Source organism: Hypanus sabinus, chromosome 3 (genome assembly GCF_030144855.1).
Source record: "Hypanus sabinus isolate sHypSab1 chromosome 3, sHypSab1.hap1, whole genome shotgun sequence".
NCBI lineage: Eukaryota > Metazoa > Chordata > Chondrichthyes > Myliobatiformes > Dasyatidae > Hypanus > Hypanus sabinus.
Window position 1 is genome coordinate 76,768,650 of NC_082708.1, and position 27,969 is coordinate 76,796,618.

Below are 27,969 nucleotides of genomic sequence, written 5' to 3' on the forward strand. Positions count from 1 at the left end.
ATGGAGGCTGTGGGAAGCCCAGCAATGACTTATCTGTTCTGTCCTGAACATGCCACCAACTGTAATGACACAAGTTGCCTGATGCCAGTCGACAACTTCAACCAGCTTTTGAACTTAGCTTTAAGCACTGTGCTGACAACCCTCTTGGCCTTGGTCATGTTTTCCATGGGTTGCACTGTTGAAGCGAAGAAACTCTGGGGCCATATTAAGAAACCATGGGGTATCTGTGTGGGCTTTCTTTGTCAGTTTGGTATAATGCCCCTTACAGCCTTTGCACTGTCAACAGCCTTCAACGTTCACCCTGTTCAAGCGGTTGCTATATTAATAATGGGCTGTTGTCCTGGTGGAACTGGTTCTAACATTATGTCCTATTGGATGGATGGAGACATGGATCTTAGGTAAGAAGACTTCGCTCATGTCTTATTATGCCTGGTTTACGTAGTAAGTTTAACAATGCTGCAGTAATCTGTTGGAGTGGTACATGCTCCTTCTAAATGTTAAACACAGGCATTTTCAGAGTGGCAATTCCCTGCATTTTGTGCATCAGAATCAGAATCAGGTTTAATATCACCAGCATATGGCATGAAATTTGTTAACTTTGCGGCAGCAGTCCAATGCATGATAAGTATAGAAAAAAAATGAATTACAGTAGTGTATATATATTTATATTAAATAGTTAAATTAAGATAAGCAGTGCAAAAGCAGAAATTTTAAAAAAAGGTAGTGGGATAGTGTTCATGGATTCAACGTCCATTCAGAAATTGGATGGCAGAGGGGAAGAAGCTGCTGCTAAATCACTGAGTGTGAGTTATGTTACGTACCCCGTAACTGGGTTACTTACAAGCAAAGGTAGAGAGGTCCATTGAAGCCTGATGATACGATTTTTAACAATATTTATTAGTAAAAATACACAAAAATAATATCAATGCAAGCATACAGATAATATACGTTGTCAATACTAAATCTAAAAGTGCGGGTATAATAATAATCAATAAGAAATAGCTCTATCGTTGTCTAGGGGATAATGTATTGTCCGATGGAAATATAAAAGTCACTCAGTTCATGCAGGCTGCAGCCTTTGGGGACCGCTGGGTTTTCAATGGTTGGAAAGAGAGAGAGTTTTGGGAGAAAAACTTGTCGGCTTTCTTTTTATGATTTTGATCCGTAAGGAGTCCCGTTGGTGTGGCTGTTCACTCGTGGCCTCTCCTTTAGCTAAAGCCGTTCTTCCGTGGTGAGGCCAATCCCAGGCAAGGGAAGGATGCACACGAGCCCCCCACCGGCTGTCGCTATTAAACACTGTCACGGGATTTCTAGCGTTTCTCCTGGTGCGTCTAAAGGGGTTGTTCCCCAGACCCTCTTTTATCCTTACTCACGGGGTCTCAGATGTCAATCAGGTTGGGATGATGCAATCCCTCAACCAGCCCATTCTGGTCATCCCCTGAGGGGCTTCAATGAATAGTACAGTACTCAATACACAATTCTGTCTCCAAGAGACAATAGCCGTTATCAACGGTTTTGTTTCGCTGAGGCCAGGACACATTCCAAACCTTGTGGATTCTCTCTCATTTCCTGGGTCCCAGACCCGAATTAATAGCGATCTTGCGATTCTCAAAAAGGAGGGGGCGACTTTGTACCCTTTGGCCCCTCAGAGTTGCGGCACATTCATAACAGTTAGAATTAAATAATGCAGGATTTATTTCATTTAAGGAAGATGATGCAAAATGTAAATGGTTAGAGGTCGATTGGAAGAAGCAAATCCTCATATTGTTCAAATCTGTGAAAGGTAGCTATCAAATATTCTGTTGCACTTTGGTAATATTTAAAATAGAGTGAATTGATTGGGAAGTGCTTTATGCTGTGTGGATTACAGCTCATCAGCTAAAGTTTTCTGCAGTACATGCAGGAGCAAGCATATTTTTCTACAAATTCACAGGGCAATGAACACAGAAGACCTCAATTGGTCTGTCCATGAGTCAGGTCTATGTACAATTACCACAACAGGAACATTTTATACACAACTATGTGATTGTCCACATATTGACTCTATTCTGATTGGAAGTAAATCAAAAAGATTCTGGAAATTCCCCACAGATCCAGCAGCATATATGGAAAGACAGAATTCAGTTTATAATCTTGCATCAGAATACTACTGTTGTGTATTAACCCTACCCATCATATAAAGTACTCATCTTTGCCGTGGAAATGTGCATTAAAACTATATTGAGGCATGTTGCAGAAATAGGCAAGTTTTACTAAAATCAATAAGATGACGAATTTTACATAGAATTTCTTCATTAATAGATAGTAAGCATAAATTACTTCTGTTGTTATGGGTTATTATATTGAATCAAAAATTAAATAACCACTGTTTATTTTTATTTGGCTGATTCCTTATTGTTTTGTTTTACTGTCCAAGGGCCTAACTCGTTCTGGCACTAAAATGATATCCACTAGGATCTCTCCAAGTCTTTCATACAGAAGCCCAGGCAGCATTAACGATTATCTATACCCAAATTCAGGCCCAAACCTATATAATATTAACATCCACAGATTTTAGAGCATGGTTTATAGTTTAATAGTGAATGGCAGAAATACTGCTAGCCCCTTCTGATTTACCTTGAAACAGGAGAAAGACAACTGGACTATAGTGAAAATGTCACATAGAAAAGGACATGGCTGCAAAATAGGGGGCTGGTTATTTAAAATACTTTATCCAATGATGATGAAACCAGGTCATTTATTATATTTAAGTTGAAGATAGATAAATTTTTGAGAGATTGTGGTACTTCGGGTTTTGCAGAATCTGTTGCTGAAGAAGTGTTGAGACCAGTGTAAATCAGCTCTGAACATATTGAGTGGCTGGGGAATCTACTCATCTTCCTATTTTCTTGTGTTCTCATAATCATGTACGTGTTCTGATTAACTAACCTTGGGAACCCATTAGAATGGATTCTCAATTTTCCACCAGGGTTTGAATGTGGGATTGCAGATTGAGCAATCTTAAAAAGGCAGTTCCTGCAATGAGAAATTATTCAATGTTTTTGTTGAAGAAGTAAATTGCAAATGTTCCCCACAATTTTTAAAATATTCCTACCCTTAAGCATTTCTTTAAAACCCTTATTTCTTGTCCAAATCCTTTCCAAGTAGACTCCTGATTCATGATTATTGCTGCCATTGCATATTACATGCTTACAATATTTTTTCCTGAATGTGTTTATGACTTTACTTCTATATATAAGATCTTGTGCAAATTTTATTCTTTTACAATTGGCCAAAGGTTATAAACTACCGAAATATCCTCTATATGCTGACCAACCTGCTGTTCCTTTCCAGAATTTTCTGTTCTCTTTGTGATTTCAGCAGGGGCAATATTGCATATTTGCAAAAATGGCCCTTTTGCTGCAATTCAGTATTTCTATTGCTCTCCTTTGTTTAAGAGAGATCTATATCATTGGGGGGACTGAAGCATCAAGAAAGGAAAGCGCAGAGCTATAACATAAATGAATTGTAGGTAGTGTTTTCTGGACTGAATATTGTGTAAGGGAGGATTTTCCCTCATTCAATTTTTTGTTTGATATCAAGATTGTTAAAGATGTAGCTGAAGAGATTGTGGAGGCATTAGTAATGATCTTTCAAGAATCACTGGGTTCTGGCATGGTTCCAGAGGAGAGCAAATTTGCAAATGTCATTCCACTCTTTAAGAAGAGAGGGAGGCAGATTACAGGCCAGTTAGCCTCACTTCAGTAGTCGGGAAAGTGTTGGGAGTCCTTTATTAAGGTTGAGGTTTTGGGGTACTTGGAGGCACATGATAAAGTTGGTCAAAGTCAGCATAGTTTCCTTAAGGGGAAATCTTGCCTGACAAATCCGTTGGAGTTCTTTGAGGAAATATCGGGCAGGATAGACAAAGTCAGTTGATGTTGTTTACTTGGATTTTCAGAAGGGCTTTAACAAGGTGCCACACATGAGGCTGCTTAACAAGATAAGATCCCATAGTATTACAGGAAAGATACTAGCATGGATAGAAGACTGGCTGACTGGCAGGAGGCAAATAGTCTTTATAAAGGTGGCCTATTCTACTTAGCTGCTGGTGTCTAGTGGTGTTTCGCAGGGTTCAACATTGGACCACTTCTTTTCATGTTATATATCAATGATATGTATCGTGGAATTGATGGCTTTGTGGCCAAGTTTACCAATGATATGAAGTTAGATGGAAGGGCAGATATTGCTGACAAAGCAGTTTGGGAGAATGGGGAAAGAAGTGGCAGATCGTATCTCATGTAGGGAAGTGTATGTTCGTGCATTTTGGTAGAAGGAATAAAGGTATCAACTTCTTTCTAAATGGGGAGAAAATTCAAAACTCAGAGGCCCAAAGGGACTTGGGAGTCCTTGTGCAGATTAGTTTTCAGGTTGAATCAGTGGTAAGGAAGGCAAATACAATAAGAACATAAGAAATAGGAGCAGGAGTGGGCCATCTGGCCCGTTGAGCCTGCTCTGCCATTCAATAAGATCATGGCTGATCTGACCATGGACTCATCTCCACCTATCTGCCTTTTCCCCATAACCCTTAATTTCCTTACTATGTATAAATCTATCCCACCTTCTCTTAAATATGTTTACTGAGGTAGCCTTCTCTGTTTCATTGGGCAGAGAATTCCACAGATTCACCACTCTTTGAGAAAAGCAGTTCATCCACATCTCCATCCTAAATTTCTCCCCTGAATCTTGAGGCTATGTCCCTTAGTTCTGACTTCACCTACCAGTGGAAAAAACTTTCCTGCCTCTATCTATCTATCTCTTTCATAATTTTATATGTTTCTATAAGATCTGCTCTCATCCTTCTGAATTCCAGTGAGTATAGTCCTAGGTGACTCAATCACTTTTCATAGTCTAATCCCCTCACATCTGGAATCAACCTGGTGAAACTCCTCCAAAGCCAGTATATCCTTCCTCAAGTATGGAGACCGGAACTGCACACAGCACTCCTGGTGCAGCCTCACCAGTACCCTGTACAGTTGCAGCATAGCCTTTCTGCTCTAAAATTCAATCCCTCTAGCAAAGAAGGCAAACATTCTAATTACATTCTTCATAGCCTGCTGCACCTGAAAACCAACATTTTGTGATTCATGCACAAGAATTTCCAAATTCTCCTGCACAGCAGCATGCTGCGATCTTTTACCATTTAAATAATAATCTGATCTTCCATTCTTCCTTCCAAAATGGATGACCTCACATTTACCAACATTGTACTCCATCCGCCAGACTCTTGCCCAATCACTTAACCTAACTATATCTCTCTGCAGACTCTTCGTATTCTCTGCACAATTTGCTTTTCCACTTAATTTAGTGTCATCAGCAAAATTAGACACCCTACACTTGGTCCTGTCTGCCAGATTCTTAATGTATATCGTGAACAGTTGCGGGCCCAGCACTGACCCCTGTGGCAAAATGTTATCAGTCATTTTGAGAAGACTGAAATAGAAAGCCAACGATGTAGCGCTGAGGCTTTATTAGACATTGGTCAGGCCATACTTGGAGTACTGTGAGCAGATTTGGGCCCCTTAATCAAGAAAGGATGTTCTGGCATTGAAGAGGGTCCAAAGGAGGTTCAGGAGAATGATTTTGGATATGAAAGGGTTAAGATATGAGGAGCCTACACTCTGAGCCTACACTCACTGGAGTTTAGAAGCGAGTATAATAGGATCTCATTGAAACCTACTGAATATTGAAAAGCCTAGATAGAGTCGATGTTTCCTATAGTGGGTGAAGCTAAAACCAAAGGGCACAGCCTCAGTATAGAGGGACATCCATTCAGAACAGAGATGAAGAGGAACTTCTTTGGCCAGAGGGTGGTGAATTTGTGGAATTCATTGCCATGGATGGCTGTGGAATCCAAGCCATTGAGTATACTTAAAGTGGAGGCTGATAAGTTTTTGATTAGTTTGGGCATGAAAAGTTATGGGGAGAAGGCAAGAGAATGGGGTTGGGAGGAAAAATAAATCAGCCATGATGGAATGGCAGAGCAGACCTAATTCTACTCCTATATCTTATAGTCTTATGGTTATTATTTATATTTCTATTATCAAAAATAATTAGGTACAATAATGAGAAAAATGTTATTTTAAATCAATGGCAGCTCAATAGGACATATATGGAAGCAATTAAATTACTTTCTTCTGTTTTGGAGAAAATCAGGAACATGCAAATAAAATCAAACTTGGTTGGGGGCAGGAGGGTACAAAATTACTACCCTCAATTGCTGAATCAGTAGTGTTTAAAGATTACCTCAGTCTTCTCTGAAAGGTACTGGAAGCAATTAACATGCTTTATAAAAGATGTAATTCCACACGATTTGATTGTTGCAATATAGCACTATTCAATTTAATGAAATAAATTATATTTTATACACCTATAATCACCACCAGACTTTCCCCATGACCTGACAAAAGGTCTTGGCCTGAAAGGTTGACAGTGCTTCTTCCTATAGATGCTGCTTGGCCTGCTGCATTCCACCAGCATTTTGTGTGTGTTGCTTGAATTTCCAGCATCTGCAGATTTCCTCGTGTTTCCCCCATGACCCCTCTTTTGCTGCTCTATGGGATCAATTGAGCTGGAGGTTTGAATTCCATTGTGATCCTGTAAGCTGAATTTGCAAGCCCTATCCATATCTGATGGCCTTGTCAATGTCATGAACTGTTTTAAACTCTCTGTTAATAAGAGAAACATAACAAGAGTTTAAATAGTTTTACATTATTACAAAGGGTGATTGATAAGTTCATGGCCTAGGGTAGAAGGAGTCAAGTTTAGAAAACCTAGCACATTTATTTTCTTAGTCTAGAGGTCATGGAGCATACAGATCTTGGACCTCCAGAAAGTGTCCACAGCAGGGGTGATTGATAAGTTTATGGCCTAAGGTAGAAGGAGATGCATTATTAACTTGAAACTTTCTGCAGAATCATTCAAGGAGTTGAACTGCATGTGCATGTAACGAGAGCTGTATAATTCATCTCCTTCTACCTTAGGTCACGAACTTATCAATCACCCCTGCTGTGGACTCTTTCTGGAGATCCAAGATCCGTATGCTCCATGACCGCTGGACTAAGTGTGTAAATGTAGGAGGAGACTATGTTGAAAAATAAATGTGCTAGGTTTTCTAAGATGGACTCCTTCTACCTTAGGCCACAAACTTATCAACCACCCCTCGTATTTAAAAGATAAGAATTATTTTATAAAATCAGAAATACAAATAAACTTATTTAGATGTCTTCAATTGCTAAAAATCAATTAAATTGTGATGCTAATGGCAAGGTAAATAAAATAAATAAACAACTTAGCTGCACTTATCCTTTTAATAAAGTCGGCAATCCCATCCAAATAAATAACGTTGTACCTGTTTGCTCACTGAGGCTTTAGGATGTGTCGATATACCTACTGTAATTATTCATATATTTGTCCTTCTTTCAGTATCAGCATGACAACATGCTCCACAGTACTGGGAATGGGAATGATGCCTCTTTGCCTCTTCCTCTACACAAGAACTTGGGTTGACTCAGACATCATTCAGATCCCTTATGACAGCATAGGTAAACTACATGTGAATTACTCTGTAACTGTCAAAACGGGAACTTATATTTTAACATGTTTATTTATGGGAACTGAATAAACCTGTGCATTATGTACTTCAGGTATTACCCTGGCAAGCCTCATAATTCCTGTTGCTGCTGGAGTTTATGTGAACCACAGGTGGCCAAAAAAGGCCAAAATAATACTGAAGGTAAGTAACAACAGCTTTAGGAGACGTTTGACTGTGAGACTTACTTCAGTGGTTGGTAAGTTGATGGAGAAGATCCTGAGATGCAGGATTTATGAACATTTGGAGAGGTATAATATGATTAGGAATAGTCAGCATGGCTTTGTCAAGGGCAGGTCGTGCCTTACAAGCCTTACTGAATTTTTTGAGGATGTGACTAAACACATTGATGAAGGTAGAGCCGTAGATCTAGTGTATATGGATTTGAGCAAGGCATTTGACAAGGTACCCCACTGAAGGCTTATTGAGAAAGTAAGGAGGCATGGGATCCAAGGGGACATTGCTTTGTGGATCCAGAACTGGCTTGCCCACAGAAGGCAAAGAGTGGTTGTAGATGGGTCATATTCTGCATGGAGGTTGGTCACCAGTGGTGTGCCTCTGGGACCCTTACTCTTTGTGATTTCTATAAATGACCTGGAAGAGGAAGAGGAGGGATGGGTTAGTAAGTTTGCTGATGACACAAGGGTTGGAGGTGTTGTGGATAGTCTGGTGGGCTGTCAGAGGTTACAACGGGACATTGATAGGATGCAAAACTGGGCTGAGAAGTGGCAGATGGAGTTCAACCCAGATAAGTGTGAAGTGGTTCATTTTGGTAGGTCAAATATGATGGCAGAATATAGTATTAATGGTAAGACTCTTGGCAGTGTGAAGGTTCAGAGGGATCTTGGGGTCCGAGTCCATAGGACACTCAAAGCAGCTGCGCAGGTTGACTCTGTGGTTAAGAAGGCATACTGTGTATTGGCCTTCATTAATCGTGGAATTGAATTTAGGAACTGAGAAGTAATGTTGCAGCTATATAGGACCCCGGTCAGACCCCACTTGGAGTACTGTGCTCAGTTCTGGTCGCCTCACTACAAGAAGGATGTGGAAACCATAGAAAGGGTGCAGACGAGATTTACAAGGTTGTTGCCTGGATTGGGGAGCATGCCTTATGAGAATAGGTTGAGTGAACTTGGCCTTTTCTCCTTGGAGCGACGGAGGATGAGAGGTGACCTGATAGAGGTGTATAAGATGATGAGAGGCATTGATTGTGTGGATAGTCAGAGGCTTTTTCCCAGGGCTGAAATGGTTGCCACAAGAGGTCATAGGTTTAAGGTGCTAGGGATTAAGTACAGAGGAGATGTCAGGGGTAATTTTTTTTACTCAGTGAGCAGTGAGTGCGTGGAATGGGCTGCCAGCAACGGTGGTGGTGGTGGATACGATAAGGTCTTTTAATAGACTCCTGGATAGGTACATGGAGCTTAGAAAAATAGAGGGCTATGGGTAAGCCTAGGAATTTCTAAGGTAGGGACATGTTCGGCACAACTTTGTGGGCTGAAGGACCTGTATTTTGCTGTAGGTTTTCTATGTTTCTATGTTTCTAAATCCAAATACCATGAGCTGGTAGAGCAGAGTAAGAGACAGGGGAGGAGGACACAATGCCAGCCTTAAGAGGTGGGAAATAGAGATTTTGGAGGCTGCTCAATGTGCAGAACCTACTCACTCCTTGGCATTATGGAAGCTGCAAAGAAAAGAGCCATCAGGACCATCACAGAGGCTGCTGAGCGAGCCTCCAGATGGCTGTGGATCTAGAGGTGTGATCCATGGACCAATACTGCTGGGACTCAAGTCAGGGCCTGGTCGACCCTGGCTGGATCGCCTGGGCAAGAGGGTCCAATGCTGAAATCATCCCAGGTTACATCACTGATGGTGCGTCCCAGTGCATCCCAAGATTTATCTCAGCATCTCTGAGATTGAAAGGAGCATTGAATTAATGTAGTATTTCTACATATTCAATCAGCTGTGTGTGGGTGGAGCAAACACACTGACAATTGTTGAAGAACTGGAGAAGCATAGCCTTGTGGATTTGCTTTGCAATTTCTACAAGAAATTTTTACTTTCTACAAGGCTGCAGCAAATAATGAGGAACATAGCCATTATAAATGACACAGGGTTTTAAGAACAGTTTAAGTCCTTTGACCTTTACTCTAGAAAATGTATTTTTCAGATTTACTTCAATTACTTCAAGAATAAAACTTGTTAAACAAGAATTAACCATTGAGTATATTGAAGACGTGGATTAATAGACCTTTGAGACACTAAGGAATCAAAGATTCAGGGAGTTTGGTCAGAAAGGTGGATTACCTGCAACGTTACTGAAGAACATAGCAAGCTCTAAAATTTGACCAAAATTTTTGAATTTTGTGAAATATAGTATACTACAGTCCTCCAACTTTCATTATTTATATTCAACACCATTAGCAGACAATTCTTCTGAAATCAATACATTAGAAATTTTTTTAATTATTAGTTGTTTACTCTATTCTGATTAATTTGCAAGCTTCTAAAATGGGCTTATAATTAAGGCCATTGGTATAAAGTAGATTTTTACTAAATTTTAGGCACTAAGACAAAAATAAAATCAAATCAACAATTCCTATTATTATCATTAGCTATCATATTACATGTACAATACACAACAATGATAATCTCTGCATTCACGTTTGTCTGCATTTGTGTGAGATCCAATATCACTTCTGGTTACTACCATGCATTTCTCATAATAATAATAATAATAATAATAATAATAATAATAATAATAATAATAATAATAATAATAATAATAATAATAATAATAGTAATAGTAATTACATTATTGATCCCAAATGGGAAATTCTTTAGTTACAGCGGCAACACTTAAAAACACACTTCTCTGTGTGCAGACTTAACTACTAATAAAGTACAGAATAAAAATATACACAATAATAATGTACTAATGTGCAATACAGTGCAATGATAGAACGTACAAAGTAATAAACCAGAGACAGTTGTACTATGATGAGTGTTATCCTAACACACAGAGATGATTGCATTTGGTAGGAAGCATTTTCTATAATGATCCTTGTGGGAGCGGGGCTGAGTAAGCCTGTTCAAAAAGGTGCTCCGCTGCTTATTCAGTAAGTCATGGAGAAGATGTAGAACATAGAACATAGAACAGTACAGCACAGTACAGGCCCTTCAGCCCACAATGTTGTGCCAACCCTTAACCCTGCCTCCCATATAAGCCCCCACCTTAAATTCCTTCATATACCTGTCTAGTAGTCTCTTAAATTTCAGTAGTGTATCTGCGTCCACCACCAACTCAGGCAGTGCATTCCACGCACCAACCACTCTCTGAGTAAAAAACCTTCCTCTAATATCCCCTTTGAACTTCCTTCCCCTTACCTTAAAGTCATGTCATCTTGTATTGAGCAGTGGTGCCCTGGGGAAGAGGCACTGGCTGTCCTCTCTATACATTCCTCTTAATATCTTATATACCTCTATCATGTCTCCTCTTATCCTCCTTCTCTCCAGAGAGTAAAGCTCTAGTTCCCTTGATCTCTGATCATAATGCACACTCTCTAAACCAGGCAGCATCCTGGTAAATCTCCCCTGTACCCTGTCCAATGCTTCCACATCCTTCCTATAGTGAGGTGACCGGAACTGGACACTGTACTCCAAATGTGGCCTAACCAGAGTTTTATAGAGCTACATCATTACCCCATGACTCTAAAACTCTATCTCTCGACTTATGAAAGCTAACACTCTATAAGCTTTCTTAACTACCCTAGCTACCTCTGAGGCAACTTTCAGGGATCTGTGGACATGTACCCCCAGATCCCTCTGCTCCTCCACACTCCCAAGTATCCTGCCATTTACTTTGTACTCTGCCTTGGAGTTTGTCCTTCCGAAGTGTACCACCTCACACTTCTCTGGGTTGAACTCCATCCGCCACTTCTCAGCCCACTTCTGCATCCTGTCAATGTCTCTCTGCAATCTTCGACAATCCTCAACACTATCTACAACACCACCAACCTTTGAGTCATCTGCAAACTTGCCAACCCACCCTTCTACCCTCCACATCCAGGTCGTTAATAAAAATCACGAAAAGTACAGGTCCCAGAATCAATCCTTGTGGGACACCACTAGTCACAACCCTCCACTCTGAATGTACTCCCTCCACCACAACCCTCTGCTTTCTGCAGGCAAGCCAATTCTGAATCCACCTGGCCAAACTTCCCTGGATCCCATGCCTTCTGTCAAATGCCTTACTAAAATCCATGTAGATCACATCCACTGCATTACCCTCATCTATATACCTGGTCACCTCCTCAAAGAACTCTATCAGGCTTGTTAGACAAAATCTGCCCGTCACAAAGCCATGCTGACTGTCCCTGATCAGGCCATGATTCTCTAAGTGCCCATAGATTCTATCTTTAAGAATCTTTTCCAACAGCTTTCCCACCATAGACATAAGGCTCACTGGTCTATAATTACCCGGACTGTCCCTACTACCTTTTTTGAACAAGGGGACAACATTCGCCTCCCTCCAATCCTCTAGTACCATTCCCGTGGACAATGAGGACATAAAGATCCTAGCCAGAGGCTCAGCAATCTCTTCCCTCGCCTTGTGGAGCAGCCCAGGGAATATTCCATCTGGCCCCGGGGACTTATCTGTTCTAATGTATTTTAAAAACTCCAACACCTCTTCTCCCGTAATATCAACATGTTCCAGAACATCAACCTCACTCATATCGTCCTCACTGTCATCAAGTTCCCTCTCAGTGGTGCATAACGAAGAGAAGTTATTCATTGAGGACCTCACTCACTTCCACAGCCTCCAGGCACATCTTCCCACTTTTATCTCTAATCAGTCCTACCATCACTCCTGTCATCCTTTTGTTCTTCACATAATTGAAGAATGCCTTGGGGTTTTCCTTTACCCTACTCACCAAGGCCTTCTCATGCCCCCTTCTTGCTCTCCTCAGCCCCTTCTTAAGCTCCTTTCTTGCTACCCTATATTCCTCAATAGACCCATCTGATCCTTGCTTCCTAAACCTCTTGTATGCTGCCTTCTTCCACCTGACTAGATTTTCCACCTCACTTGTCACCCATGGTTCCTTCACCCTACCATTCTTTATCTTCCTCACCGGGACAAATTTATCCCTATGTGCCTGACTGTCCATAATGGATAACAGTTTGTTTAGTGACCTCCTCTCTGCCAGTAACTCTGGGTTGTAGCCAAGGACGAATCCAGCCTTACTGATGAGCTTATTTCGTCATTTTGCATCACCAGCACCGATACTGCTCCCCCAACATAAAGCAGCAAAGAAGACTGGACTCACTGCAGCAGGCTGGTAAAAGATCTCCAACGTCCTGCTGCATACATCGAATGATCTCAGCTTCCTTACAAAGTAGTCTGCTCATCCCCTTGTTACGAACAGCCTTGGCCAGTCAAGGCTGCTGTTGAGGTGAACACTCAAGTATTTGTACTACTCCACCACTACAACCTCCTCTCCCAGAATGTATACAGGACTCGTCACAGTCCTCTTCCTCCTAAAATCAATCACCATCTCCCTGGATTTGGCCACATTCTGGAGCAGGTGATTCCTCCCTCACTATTCCATAAATCTGTCCACCAGTCCTCTGTACTCTGACTACTACCCATCCCTGATTCACTCAGCCACCGCAGAGTCATCAGAGAACTTCTGCAGGTGACAAGACTCAGAGTTGTATTGAAAATCTGAGGTGTATAGTGTGAACAGAAATGGAGACAGGACAGTCCCTTGTGGTGTTCCAGTGCCACTCACCACCATCTCAGACAGAGAATTACCCAGCTGTACAAACTGGACTCTATCTGTCAGGTAGTCAGTAGTCCAGGAGACAGTGGATTTGTCGATACCCATCCTTTGCAGCTTCTCGCTCAGAAGAAGTGGCTGGATTGTATTGAAGGCTCTAGAGAAATCAAAACTTGTGATTCTCACAATGCCAGCAGCAGCATTCAGGTGGGAGTGAGCTCTCCGCAACACGTAGATGATGGCATCATCCACTCTCACATGAGGTTGGTAGGCAAACTATAGAGGGTCCAATGAAGATCTCACCTGCGGTCCAAGATAAGTCAGGACCAGTCTTTCCAGCACCTTCATCATATGAGATGTGGGCAATTGGTCCATAGATGGAGTCGCATTCGTGGGTACAGGAACCAAGCAGGAAGTCTTCCATTGTACCAGTATCTTCTCCGGACTCAGACTGAGATTGTAAAGGTGCTGCAAAATGCCAGACAGCTGGCTTGCTCTGGCCTTCAGTACCTTGGGGCTGATACCATCCGGTCCAGCAGCATTGCCTTGATGTGGTCTCTCCAGCTGTCTCTTAACCTGACCTGCAGTCACAGTCAGGTGGGAGAGGGTGGTCATCCCCATGGAGGCAGGATACTCCAAAGTTGGGGATTTGGAACACAAGCGCTCACCAGATGGGTGGGAGGGGTGGAGGGAGAAAGTTTCAGGGGCAGGGAGGGTGTGTGGTTGGGGCAAATGAGGGAGAGGACAGCAAGGAGAAAAACAAGTTCAAGTTGTTGGCCCTATCCAAGCAGATCTTCCTTTCCTTAGCCTTGAAGCCAATGATCTGCTTCATCCCCAAACACATGTCCCTTATGCTATTCTTCTGGAGCTTCCTCTTGTAGGAGTCTTCACACCCCCTCAGCTTTACCCTCAGTTCACTCTGTACTCATCCAGTACTTGTCTATCTCCAGACCTGAAGGCTTTCTTCTTCATATTTAAAAGTTCGTTCAGGTCGCTGGTGATCCAGGGCTTGTTGTTGGGGAAACAGCGCGTACGGTGCTGGCTGGCAAGTTGGTGTTCACACAGAATTTGATATAGTCTGTGATACAATCAGTCATTTTGCTAAATGTCCTCCCTGTGATAGAATGTTTAGAAATTAAAATTGTTCAAAATTTTAAATGTGTATATTTTTATGCTCTTGTCTTCTAATTCCAAAATAATTTGTTCTCTTAGATTGGCTCTATTACTGGAATTTTCCTCATAGTCGGTATAGCCGTGACTGGTGGCTTACTGTATAGAGGATCCTGGGCAACCGCTGCTTCCCTGTGGATCATTGGGACAATCTATCCAGCTATCGGTTATGGACTAGGATTTGCTTTAGCTCGTATTGCTGGTCTGCCTTGGTTTAGGTACAAAAACTTTGTAAAATTATTGATCAAACATCACATGCTAATAATTCACAATCCATAATATAATATAAATGGTAAGACTCTTGGCAGTGTGGAAGATCTGAGAGATCTTGGGGTCCGTATCGATAAGGCAGTCAAAGCGGCTGCGCAGCTTGACAGTGTTGCCAAGAAGGTGTTTAGTGTGTTGGCACTCGTCAACTATGGGATTGAGTTCAAGAGCTGTGAGGTAATGTCGCAGCTATATAAGACCTGGGTCAGGCCCCACTTGGTGTACTGTGCTCAGTTCTGGTCACCTCACTACAGGATGAATGTGGATACTATAGAGAGAGTGCAGAGGAGATTTACAAGAATGTTGCCTAGTTTGGAGGAAGTACTTTATGAGAATAGTTTGAGTGAACTTGGTCTTTTCTCTTGGAGCGATGGAGGATGGGAGATGATCTGATAGAGGTGTATAAGATGATAAGGGGCATTGATTGTATGGATAGTCAGAGGCTTTTTCCTGAAATGGCTAACACGAGGGGGCATAGTTTTAAGGTGCTTTGAAATAGGTACAAGGAAGATGTCACAGATAAGTTTTTCACACAGAGAGTGGTGGGTGTGTGGAATGGGCTGCCAGTGGCAGTGGTGGAAGCGGATACAATAGGGTGTTTTAACAGCCTCTTAGATAGGTACATGGAGCTGAGAAAAATAGAGGGCTATGCGCTAGGGAAATTCAAGGCAGTCTCTAGAGTAGGCTTGATGGCTGGCACAACGTTGTGGGCCGAAGGGCTTGTAATGTGCTGTTAATTTCTATGTTCATCTTCTAGAAGAGAAAACAGAAACATGCAGAGAAAACAAGTATTGATGCTTGAGCATCTCATCATTTCACAGATTTGAAAAGTAATAGAAAAGTGAATTATAAACAGAATAAGGAGAGAGACAAGTAAACAAAAGCACCTGTAGACAGGAGAGGTGGCTGCAATAATTAATAATTAGATAATGGGCAGATGTATAAGAGATATTAAAGCAAAATGGTTTGAATAAATGAGTGAGGGAAAATATGACAAAATTAAAGTATATGGAAATATTGAATACATTTATGTCAGATTGAATGCAGCTCTAACTCAGCCTAGTTTTGAAATTATAGAGTACTTAGAAATTAACTGTTCACTTTTTTAAAAAGGTGCAAGTGACAGGGATAGGTAGATCACACTTGATGTTAAAAGCAAAGGCATATTAAAATGCATTCTAAAAAAATACACAAGCTTTACCAAACATTTTTCTTGTCAGACCTATTCACTATGTTCTTTGTTTAAATTTCATCCTGAAATTAGGGTTCCTTTTTCTTTATTTTCCTATTACCCCAGCTGCTCACAAGCCCTTTATTAATTTGTTTCATGCCCATGTCACACATATAAACTATAAATTAAATGTATAATTTACCAGTTACAAAAATACTACTGTTCACCTGTTCCTTAATTGTGTCCAAATTTTGCCCCCAGTAATCTGTCTGAAAATTTTGTCATTACATTGATGTACTATTCGTAAAAAAAAATCAGGGTAGATTTAAACTAATGATAAGTATTAGGATGTTCTTTTGACTTTTTCTGAAAACTGAACATAAAGAATATTCCAAGATTCCTAGTCTATTTTGGTTTCCTCGTTTTTGTGTCAAGCTATGCAAAAATTTTGCTGATCTGCATTAAACTTCATTTGCCATTATACCATCTACAAACGTACTCTGTCTACAACTTATCCAGGCAAGTATACAGTAGAAGAGAGAGAGAAATTGCCATCAACTCATGAGAGAGCATAGGCCATCAACTTTTTTGCTGTTGATGTTTTTGTAGCAGGCAATTTCTTTTTTACGAGGTCGAGTTGCTAGCTTGAGTTGCTAGCTCAACTAGCACGGAAAGCATGCCCGGGAGCCGGCTGGATTTGAACTTGGGACCTTGCACCCCAAAGTCCAGCGCTGATGCCACTACACCATCAGCCATAGCTACTTAAAAATGAAACTAGCAATTTGGTTTATTATTGTCATATGTACCAAGATGTAGTAAAGAACCTTGATTTGCATGCCATCCATAAAGAACCTTTTTATTTCAACAATGCATTGAGATACTTCAAGAGAAAACAATAATAAAATACAGAATAGTTTCACAGTTGCAGACAAAGTGAAGTACAGGCAAACAATAAACTGTTAGGTTAAAACCAGGTAGATTATGAGGTCAAGAGTATGTTAAGAAAAAAAACAAAACACTTTTAATCATTTATATTAGATTCGGTTTCAGAGATAGGAGTGAATATGTTTTTTCCTACTGTTTAATTTGTTCTGGTAAAACCGTATTTATAAGATTACATCTAGTTTATTGCACTGAAAGTAACAGCCGTACACACCTGGGAGAACAGTGAATCGAGTATAAAAAATGTCATCTCCAGTTCTATGAGTTAATACCAACAAAAAGCACACCTGCTTTAGGAGTCCATTCATGGTTGCATATCTGCCAAAGATAGTGGGGTTTCAAGTTCAAGATACATGCCTATCAACTGTGTCTTCACAGTAACAATTTTATTTTGAGTCAGGTTTAGGTGCAAACCCTCTCTAGAATGTATTGTAAAAGGCGATTTTATATATTTAACCTTTGAATGAGGGCAATGTAGTGTCATTGTACTATGGGCAATTATCTCACTGTTGTTCCCAAGATGCTGGACTGTGTAGTACTGCATCCCAGTACTGAATATACTTCAATAAGATTATTTTGACAGCAAAGCATTTTGGGAGGTCCTAAGATTTTATAAGGCCTTTATCAATGCAAGCACTTAATAATTAATTCTGTAATGTTTGTGCTATTGATCAATTTCTACAGCAAATTCAGTTTGGTATCATTTTTAAAAAAATACCCTTTCTGAACTTGGACAGTTTTCATTAGTGAGATATGATATTCTTTTTCCAAGCTAATTTCTCTACTGAGTACTGTTATCAGCACCTTAGATCCCTACATACTCAAGATTGACTGCGACTTCCTTGAACCCCATATTTAACCACAGACCTTTTAAGCAAAAGTCCATCAATCAACTTTTGGAAGTTACAGTGTGCCTCGTGGACATCTGAGACTAGGACCATTATTTCATCAACACCCAACAAACAATACATAAAAGTTGTCTTCGGTACTTGTTTTTCTTCTCTCTTGTCCTATATTTACTGCTTCTATTAATATACTTTGCAACTCCTATTTCATTTCTAAAGTTTCCGGCAGATAACATGAATTGTCTATACATTCACAAGCATAGATTCAGTAATGCTGCAATCCACATTTTTTTCATCCTTTCAGATTTCCATCTATGGTTCTCACCTCCTTGGATAAAATTTGGATTAGATCAGATTTCACTATCAAAACCTAACCCAATCTGAAACCAAAATGTGTTTTTAAATGATCTCTAGTGATATATTTCTCTTCATTCTTCAATGAATCTTGCTGAGTGCAGTGTCTAATATTGCACCACTACTGAGCCCATATATTTCATCTAATTATGCATTACCAATTCCCATTATAATTGCTATCAGTGTAATACAGTTCATTTTGTGGTTTGGTAGTTAGATGCACTATCTATTTTAAGCACTAGCTATGTATCATTATATAAACACTCGTGACAGCATGTGCAAATCAGTGTATTGTTTCCATTTGGTTTTAATTTACACTTACTAAAATGACTTTGAAAAAAATAACTAGTCATAGATACAAAGCATAGTATCAAGCATTTTGACCTATGCATTGTACTGATCCTATTTACCAGCACTTCATCCATAGCCGTCTATGCTTCGCTGTCAAGCGGCTACTGAAATATTGAGAGGCCCTTGCCTCCACTGCTCCGTCAGAGCGTGGGTTCCAGATTTCCACCACTCTGGGTGAAACATTCTTCATCAGATGCCCTCTAAACTTGTTGCTTCTTGCCCTAAACCAAAGCCCTCTTGGTCTACACATCTGCTTTTGGAAGAAGTGTTCCTCTTTTTATCCTATCAATAATTATGTAAACCTTAAGCCAGTCTCCTCCTCTGCTCCAGGGAAAATCATATTAGAACTGAAAATTTATCTTCCTAAAGGAATCCAACATGAGTTTGTGAATATATGTATTTACCTAACCCTGTGCAATATCTTAGTGCATATTCCATAGAAAGGCCTTGTGATGTTGACTAGTACGGCATTCAGCATGGTTCAGGATTTTTAACATTCTTCTGCCTTACAGATGCCGTACTGTAGCTTTGGAAACTGGTGCACAGAACACTCAGCTCTGCACGACCATCGTTCAGATCTCCTTCTCACCTGAGCAGCTCGTGCTCATGTTCACCTTCCCGCTCATCTACAGCATTTTTCAAATATTGTTTGCAGCTATAATGATTGGAGGCAAGATTTTATTCCTTATTTTTTCACAAAGATCTTTGGCTAGTATTGAAATGAGCTGGGGATTGATGATTGGAAAGTGGGTTCGGGTCTGGGTTCAAAAGGAAAACATCAGATATTACAAAATGGTTAGTGAGCTCATGACAATGACAAGTGTAGAAAAGGCAACACTGTATGTATGCACACAAACTTTTCATCTGAATTAGACTATTTTTGTTGAGAAGGTAATTGAGGTTAGGTGGAGAATTAGTTATTCAAGGAGGGAGCTAGTGGGAAGGGATAAATAGAACAGATTTAGAATGAAAAGATAAATTTAGAAGACACTGTAACTGCACAGAGTACAGCAAGTAGATTATTGTTGTGTGCAGATTATGCTTTCCACCTAGCCCTGGGTTTATAATGGAATAGGTTATTCAAATCTCTGGATATGAATGAAATAATGCCAAATCTGAAAGTTTCAGGGCGAAATATTATTAAATACACAGGAGCCTGGGTTGAGCCTGGGGGATGGGAACCAGAGTGCCAGAGTAGATAGTGGAGCGGGGGTGAAAATAAATAACATTAAAGTTTCATGCAAAGTCACAAATAGAAGGGTTGTGTGTGGTGGTAATAATCTTCTGAAGTGTGTCTAATTCAATGCAAGGAGTATTGTGGGGAAGGCTGACGAGCTGAGGTCGTGGATTGACACGTGGAATTATGACATTGTAGCCATTAGTGAAATTTGGCTACAGGAGGGGCAGGACTGATAGCTTAATGTTCCAATGTTCCAGACTTGATAGAGGTAGAGGGATGAAGGGTGGGGGGGGGGGGGGTGGGGGTGGTGGCACTGCTAGTCAGGGAAAATGTTACAGCCGTGCTCAGGCAGGACAGGTTAGAGGGCTTGTCTACCGAGGCCATGTGGGTGGAGCTGAGAAACAGGAAAGGTATGACCACATAAATGGGGTTGTATTACAGACCCCCCAATAGTCAGCGAGAATTGGAGGAGCAAACCTGCAGAGAGATAGCAGACAACTGCAGGAAACTTGAAGTTGTGATAGTAGGGGATTTTAATTTTCCACTTATTGACTGCGACTCCCATACTTTTAAAGGTCTAGACGGGTTAAAGTTGTAAAATGTGTTCAGGAAAGTTTTCTAGATCAATATATAGAGGTACCGACTAAAGAGGATGCAATATTAGATCTCCTATTAGGAAAGGAGTGAGGACAGGTGACAGAAGTGTGTGTAGGGGAACACTTTGGTCCCAGTGATCACAACATCATTAGTTTCAACTTGATCATAAAGATAGATCTGGTCTTCCGGTTGAGGTTCTAAACTGGGAAAAGGGCAAATTTGAAGAAATGAGAAAGGACCTAAAAAGCATGGACTGGGACAGGTTGATTGCTGGCAAGGATGTCGTTGGTGTTACGTACCCCGTAACTGGGTCACTTACCAGCAAAGGTAGAGAGGTCCGTTGAAGTCTGATGGTACTATTTTTAATGGTATTTATTGATAAAGATACACAAAAATAATATCAATGCAAACATACAGATAATACACGTCGTCAATACTAAATCTAAAAGCGCAGGTATAATAATAATCAATAAGAAATAGCTCTATCATTGTCTAGGGGATCATGTATTGTCCGATGGAAATATAAAAGTCTCTTTAGTTCATTTAAGCTGCAGCCTTTGCTTGGAGTCAAGAGAGAGAGTTTAAACTTGCCCATTCCTTTTATGATGTCAGTCCTTCGAGAGTCGGTGAGGGTTGATTTCTCCTTTGTGTTAGCTAAAGCTGTTCTTCCGTGGCAAGACCCACCAATTCTGAGGCAAATGGAAAAGGACGCATGTGGGCTTTTCCACCGGCTTTCGCTATTACGCTGTTACAGGAGTTCTAGCGTTTCTTCCAGTGCGTCTAAAGGGGCTGTTCCCACAGACCCTCTTTTATCCCCACTCACGGGGTCTCAGATGTCACTCAGGGTGGAATGATGCCATCCCCCAACCAGCCCACATTGCCCGAGGGCTTCCACGAAGCATAGTACTCAATACACAATTCCGTCTCCAAGAGACAATGACCTTTCCCGTAGCTTTGTATCGCTGGCGGCCAGGACGTTCCAAACATCTCTCTCTCATTTCCAGGGTCTCCTGCCCTGACTTAATAGTGATCTTGCGATTCTCAAAAAGGAGGGGGCCACAGGTGTAACACCCCCTTTCTTCAACGCATTTTTAACCATCGGAAAAAAACAAAGTAATACAGAGTCTTACAGGATTTTAGAATCTAACACAATACCAAAGTTTTTTTTCTACAGAGTAATACAGTTATACATTCAATTCAGTATCTAGATAGTTACCGATTGCATTGTCACTTCCTTTAATATCTTGTACCTTACTAAAGTCTTGTGGCATCAGACTCCAATTTAATAACCACCTATTTTTAGGTCTTATTTTTCTTTAGCAAACAAAACTAAAGAGTTGTGATCTTAGCTTGTGGGTATACTACAAAAATTCATGCAAATACTAATCTTTATGTTGCTTTCAAACTTAACAGGCAGGCTTCCATGGGGGTTGTCTTTTATTATTCACATGCTTTGTCGAAATCCCTTAAAACCGGCTTCTGCTATTTAAAAATGGCGTCCCCATTAACCCTCGCCTCTTTTCCAGTTAATTCCCAAGTGGGGAGCTTGTGCACCCTGGCGAAATAGGCTTTCGTCTGCTCCTTCCATAGGAAATTCTGAGATGGACTTATTCGGCTTCTCATTCAAATACATCTGGATATCCTCCAAAACACAACCTTTAAATTCCTCAATCAGAATTAACTCCCTGAGACGCCAAAAATCCTCTTCCACTATTTCTGCTGTACACCAATGGTCCAAGAGCACAACCTTCTCATAGGCAAATTTGGTATACTTCTGATTCCACCCTTTCTTTAAATTTCTGAACTTTTGTCTATACGCTTCAGGTACTAATTCATAAGTCCGGAGAATGGCCGCTTTTACTTTGTCATAACTCTCTGCCTCTTCCTCCTCCATGGACAACGCCGTATATGCTCGTTGTGCCTTCCCTTTTAACACACTTCGTAACAGCGCCACCCACTGATCTCTGGGCCACTTCTGATTCACTGCCACCTTCTCAAAAAGCAAGAAATAACTATCAACATCTGTCTCCTCGAACGGAGGTACTAACCTCAACTCCCGACTAACATTGAACCACTCCTCTTGGTCTGACCCTTGATCTCTTCGCTCTTGCCTTAACTTCTCCATCTCCAAATCATGTTTCCTCTGTTTCTCTGCCTCCCTCTCCTTCTCGGCTCTTTCCTTTTCTTTCTCAGCTCTCTCCCTCTCTTTCTTGGCCCTCTCTCTCCTTTTCAGCTGCTTCCAGCTGTTTTAACTGAATTTCATGCTCCCTTTGTTTCTCAGCCCTGTCCTGCTCTTTTTTCACCTCTAACACCTTTAGCTGGAACTCATGCTCACGTTTCACCTCTAACACCTTTAGCTGGAGCGCATGCTCCCTTTGTTTGTCGGCCCTTTCTTTCTCTCTCTCGGCTCTTTCTTTCTCCTTCTCAGCTGCTTCCAGCTGCTTTAACTTAATTGCATGTTCCAACCTTAATTTCTCCAACTCTAACTGAGCCATCCCACCAGCTGGTACCTTTTCAGGGCTATTTTCCAACACCTTAGCTGCAAACACATTCTTCCCAATATAATACTGAGATATTGCCCTTCGCACCTCCCGCTTTTTCATGGACAACCTTACCTCTGCGAGGTTTAGCCCTTTTGCCAGATTTATCAAGTCCGATTTGGTGGCCGCCTCTAGAGTCGGGTTTTCTATAAATTCATCCACGTCCATCTTTGCTGGTTTCCCGTCTGGCTACCCGCATAACCAGATCCAAATTTGGACTTACAAGCCCGATTCACTGGCCTCCCAATTTGGTGTCAAATCTCAAGACAAGAACCCCAATTGTTACGTACCCCGTAACTGGGTCACTTTCCAGCAACGATAGAGAGGTCCGTTGAAGTCTGATGGTACTATTTTTAATGGTATTTATTGATAAAAATACACAAAAATAATATCAATGCAAACATACAGTTAATATACGTAGTCAATACTAAATCTAAAAGTGCAGGTATAATAATAATCAATAAGAAATAGCGCTATCGTTGTCTAGAGGATAATGTATTGTCCGATGGAAATATAAAAGTCATTTTAGTTCATTCAAGCTGCAGGCTGCATGCAGCCTTTGGTTGGAGTCAAGAGAGAGAGTTTAAACTTGCCCATTCTTTTTATGATGTCAATCCTTCGAGAGTCGGTGGGGGTTGATTTCTCCTTTGTGTTAGCTAAAGCTGTTCTTCCGTGGTAAGACCCACCAATTCCGAGGCAAACGGAAAAGTACGCACGTGGGCTTTTCCACCGGCTTTCACTATTACGCTGTTACAGGAGTTCTAGCGTTTCTTCCGGTGCGTCTAAAGGGGCTGTTCCCACAGACCCTCTTTTATCCCCACTCACGGGGTCTCAGATGTCACTCAGGGGGGAATGATGCCATCCCCCAACCAGACCACGTTGCCTGAGGGCTTCCACGAAGCATAGTACTCAATACACAATTCCGTCTCCAAGAGACAATGACCTTTCCCGTAGCTTTGTATCGCTGGCGGCCAGGACATTCCAAACGTTTCTCTCTCATTTCCTGGGTCTCCTGCCCTGACTTAATAGTGATCTTGCGATTCTCAAAAAGGAGGGGGCCACAGGCGTAACATTGGTAAGTGGGAGGCCTTTAAAGGAGAAATTTTGAGAGTGCAGAGTTTGTATGTCCGTCAGGATTAAAGGCAAAGTGAATAAGAATAAGGAACCTTGGTTCTCTAGGGATATTGGAACTCTGATAAAGAAGAGTGAGATGTATGATATGTGTAGGAAACAGGAAGCAAATAAGGTACTTGAGGAGTATAAAAAGTGCAAAAAAATACTTAATAAAGAAATCAGGAGGGCTAACAGAAGACATGAGGTAGTTTTGGCCGTCAAGGTGAAGGATAATCCAAAGAGCTTCTACAGGTATATTAATAGCAAAAGGATAGTAAGGGATAAAATTGGCCCTCTTGAAGATCAGTGGTCAGCTATGTATGGAACCAAAAGAAATAGGGGAGATCTTAAATGGTTTTTTTTTTTGCGTCTGTATTTAATAAGGAAACTGGCATGGAGTCAATGGAAATAAGGCAAACAAGTAGTGAGGTCATGGAACCTATACAGATTGAAGAGGAGAAGGTGCTTGCAATCTTGAGGCAAATCAGAGTAGATAAATCCCCAAGACCTGACAGGGTGTTCTCTTGGACCTTAAAGGAGACTAGTTTTGAAATTGCAGGGGCCCTGGCAGATATATTTTAAATGTCGGTATCAACGCGTGAGGTGCCGGTGGATTGGAGGATAGCTCAAGTTGTTCCGTTGTTTCAAAAAGGTTCTAAAAGTAATTCAGGAAACTATAGGCCGGTAAGTTTGACATCGGTACTAGGTAAATTATTGGAAGGAGTACAAAGAGATAGGAGCCACAAGTATTTACACAGACAGGGACTTATTATTGAGAGTCAACACAGCTTTGTGTGTGGTAAGTCATGTTTAACAAATCTATTAGTTTTTCTAGGAGGTTACAAGGAAAGTGGATGAAGGGAAGGCAGTGGATGTTATCTACATGGACTTCAGTAAGGCCTCGACAAGTCCGGCATGGGAGGTTAGTTAGGAAGATTCACTTGCTAGATATATATGGAGAGGTAGTAAATTGGATTAGACATTTGCTCAATGGGAGAAGCCAGAGTGGTAGTGGAGGATTGCTTCTCTGAGTGGAGGCCTGTGTCTAGTGGTGTGCCACAGGAGTCAGTGCTGGGTCCATTGTTATTTGTCATCTATATCAATGACCTGGATGATAATGTGGTAAATTGGATCAGCAAATTTGCTGATGATACGAAGTTTGGAGGTGTAGTGAACAGTGAGGAAGGTTTTCAAAGCTTGCAGAGGGATCTGGACCAGCTGAAAAATGGCAGATGGAGTTTAATATAGACAAGTGTGAGGTATTGCACTTTGGAAAGAAAAACCAAGATAGAACATACAAGGTAAATGGTATGGCACTGAGGAATGCAGTAGAACAGAGGGATCTCGGAATACAGATACAAAATTTCCCTAGAAACGGCATCACAGGTTGATAGGGTAGTAAAGAGAGCTTTTGGTACATTGGCCTTTATAAATCAAAGTACTGTATTGAGTATAAGAGTTGGAATGTTATGGTGAGGTTGTATAAGGCATTGGTGAGGCTGAATTTGGAATATTGTGTGCAGTTTTGGTCACCGAATTACAGAAAGGATATTAATAAGGTTGAAAGGGTGCAGAGAAAGTTTACAAGGATATTGCCGGGACTTCAGAAACTGAGAAAGGTTGAATAGGTTAGAACTTTATTCCCTGGAGCGCAGAATAATAAGGGGAGACTTGACAAGAGGTATATAAAATTATGATTGGTATAGATAGAGTGAACGCAAGCAGGCTTTTTCCACTGAGGCTAGGGGAGCAAAAAAAACAGAGGACGTGGGTTAAGGGTGAAGGGGGAAAAGTTTAAAGGGAACATGGGGGTGGGCTTCTTCACACAGAGTGGTGGGAGTGTGGAATGAGCTGCCAGATGAAGTGGTAAATGCAGACTCACTTTTAACATTTAAGAAAAACTTGGACAGGTACATGGATGAGAGGTGTGTGGAGGGATATGGGCCGGGTGCAGGTCAGTGGGACTAGGCAGAAAAATGGTTCAGCACAGCCAAGAAGGGCCAAGAGGCCTGTTTCTGAGCTGTAATGTTCTATGGAACTACAGAACTGGCTCTGATGAAAAGGACATTGACATTGGATAAATTTTTAATGTTAAAAACTGAATGTTACCACTTATATCTGTTGGTCTGGGTATGACTACACTGAAAAAGGGAAATAAAAATACATTAGACCAGGGACACAGGATCCAGAGGTTAAGTAATGAGGCACCTACAAGCATTGAAGTAAGCCATTGAATTCCTCAGCATATCACACTTCCAAACACTGGGCAAATACAAACACTACAAACAATACAAATCAAATCCATTACCTAGCTCTACGTAACTACCCTTTTCCCATATCCCAGAATAGACTTTTATCAACAGGAATGAAAGAACAAGTCTATAAAAGGCGCAATATAAATCTATGTTGGAATTCTTACACTGATAAATATTCAAGATACCCATCTATGGAGGATGTTCAAAAAATTTACTGACTTAAGTTTTCTTGGCTACACTTCTAATAAATATTGTGGTAGACAACATATTTACTCATACTTCCAAGCAAATCACCAGAGAAATAGGTGGAAAAAGCAAAAATCCCTGTATTGCAAAGCCTACCAATAACCTCACCCAGCCCCACCTACTTTAAAGTTCCAAGGCCTAACACCCACTACAACTTCTACTGAACCTGGAAGGAGATCAGGCTACCTGCTTTATCCCACCTTATGCTGTATTCTATTACCATTTCCATCAATTAACAAACTTCACATCTCACGCCAGTGATAATAAACCTGATTCTGAATTAGCTTAGCATGGGGCTTGAGACCTGTACAGGATGTCAATGCCTTTAAGGTAAAGTATATGTATTGCCTGTTCACTGCCCAAATTCTTACAACCACTCAAACATCTCACACATTATCATCTGGCCCTCTGCTTAGGAATCCTCTCAAACTTTTACCTCCATAAAGACATTCCATAAAATACTCATCATTGATCATGTTGAAAATCAAGATGATCTGAAATAAAAGCTGAAGATGCTATAAACACTCAAAAAGATAATGCAGCACTCTTGGAAAGAGAAAGATTTAACATTTCAGATGGAAAACAATATTCGTCACCTGATACACTGACATGATATTTTCCAGAGTGTTTCTAGCATTTACTATTTTATTTCATATTTTCAGAATCTGGGGTTTTTAAATTTTCATTTTCCATTACTTGACTTTTATTGCCTAATGATGGTTTTGAAGTATATTGGAATGTCATCCTATATTAAATTCCTTCATCTTACATAAGTGAAAATGTTACCGTTATACATTTCACTCAGCTTATCAATTGTACAAATGGCATGGCAAGAGAACCAGAGGCGACTGCAATAAACAAGATGATGAAGAAAACGACATATCCTTTGCTTATACAAATGGAGGATTAGAAGCAGATGAAAAACTACCTAAAGGGGACTCCCACACAGATGGGAAATTACTCAATGGCATCTTGAAAAGAGGGCCCCCAACTGAAGAAAAGTCATCAACCTCTAGCTTGGACACAAATACCAACCTGTAAGGCTGTTGCTTATTATGTCCCTTGATACCATACGTGTTGCCATAGGTCATTATGGATCTGCCCTTACAGATACTACTGCGGAAGTTCTGTTTCAAAAGAACAATTTACGCACCTTTATCATGACCTCACCCTGGTTTCATCCTTCAGGTACCTCCCTTGCTCTCTGATAAGCAGAAGAGTGCAGAAAGGGACAGGAAATATCTTACAGTAGTTTCTGAAATTATGGCAGTTAGGTCCAATAAAATGGAATGAGGTCCCACAACTATCACCTATTTTTACTTACTGTTCAATATTCATGCCAGCTCACCTTGGTTTCTTCCCTGGCATCTGATTATAACAAATAACAAAAATAAATCGGAGAAGGGAAAACAAAATGGAAGCATACATGAGTGAGAATGTTGACTGTTCACTCTTAATTTTTTTAAGTTTCGGAATTTGTAATTAGTGGGTAAAAAACATAATAATTATCATGCTTTCCACAGGCCAAACTTGT

The 27,969-nt window shown here is 40.8% G+C and overlaps 1 protein-coding gene across 1 annotated transcript; it reads left to right on the forward strand.

Moving 5' to 3' along the window:
- Positions 1–27,611, forward strand: slc10a2 (solute carrier family 10 member 2). Its single transcript, XM_059963327.1, has 6 exons — positions 1–398; positions 7,462–7,580; positions 7,683–7,771; positions 14,617–14,792; positions 19,017–19,174; positions 27,241–27,611. The coding sequence occupies exons 1-6, from the start codon at positions 1–3 to the stop codon at positions 27,474–27,476; spliced, it is 1,176 nt and encodes a 391-aa protein (XP_059819310.1). The 3' UTR covers positions 27,477–27,611.
- The last annotated feature ends 358 nt before the right edge of the window (positions 27,612–27,969 follow it).

Coding starts and splice junctions, on each gene's coding strand:
- slc10a2 (XM_059963327.1), top strand. CDS start 1: ATGGAGGCTGTGGGAAGCCCAGCAATGACTTATCTGTTCTGTCCTGAA. Junction 7,772..14,616: donor AGGCCAAAATAATACTGAAG/GTAAGTAACAAC, acceptor TTGTTCTCTTAG/ATTGGCTCTATTACTGGAAT. Junction 14,793..19,016: donor GCTGGTCTGCCTTGGTTTAG/GTACAAAAACTT, acceptor TCTGCCTTACAG/ATGCCGTACTGTAGCTTTGG.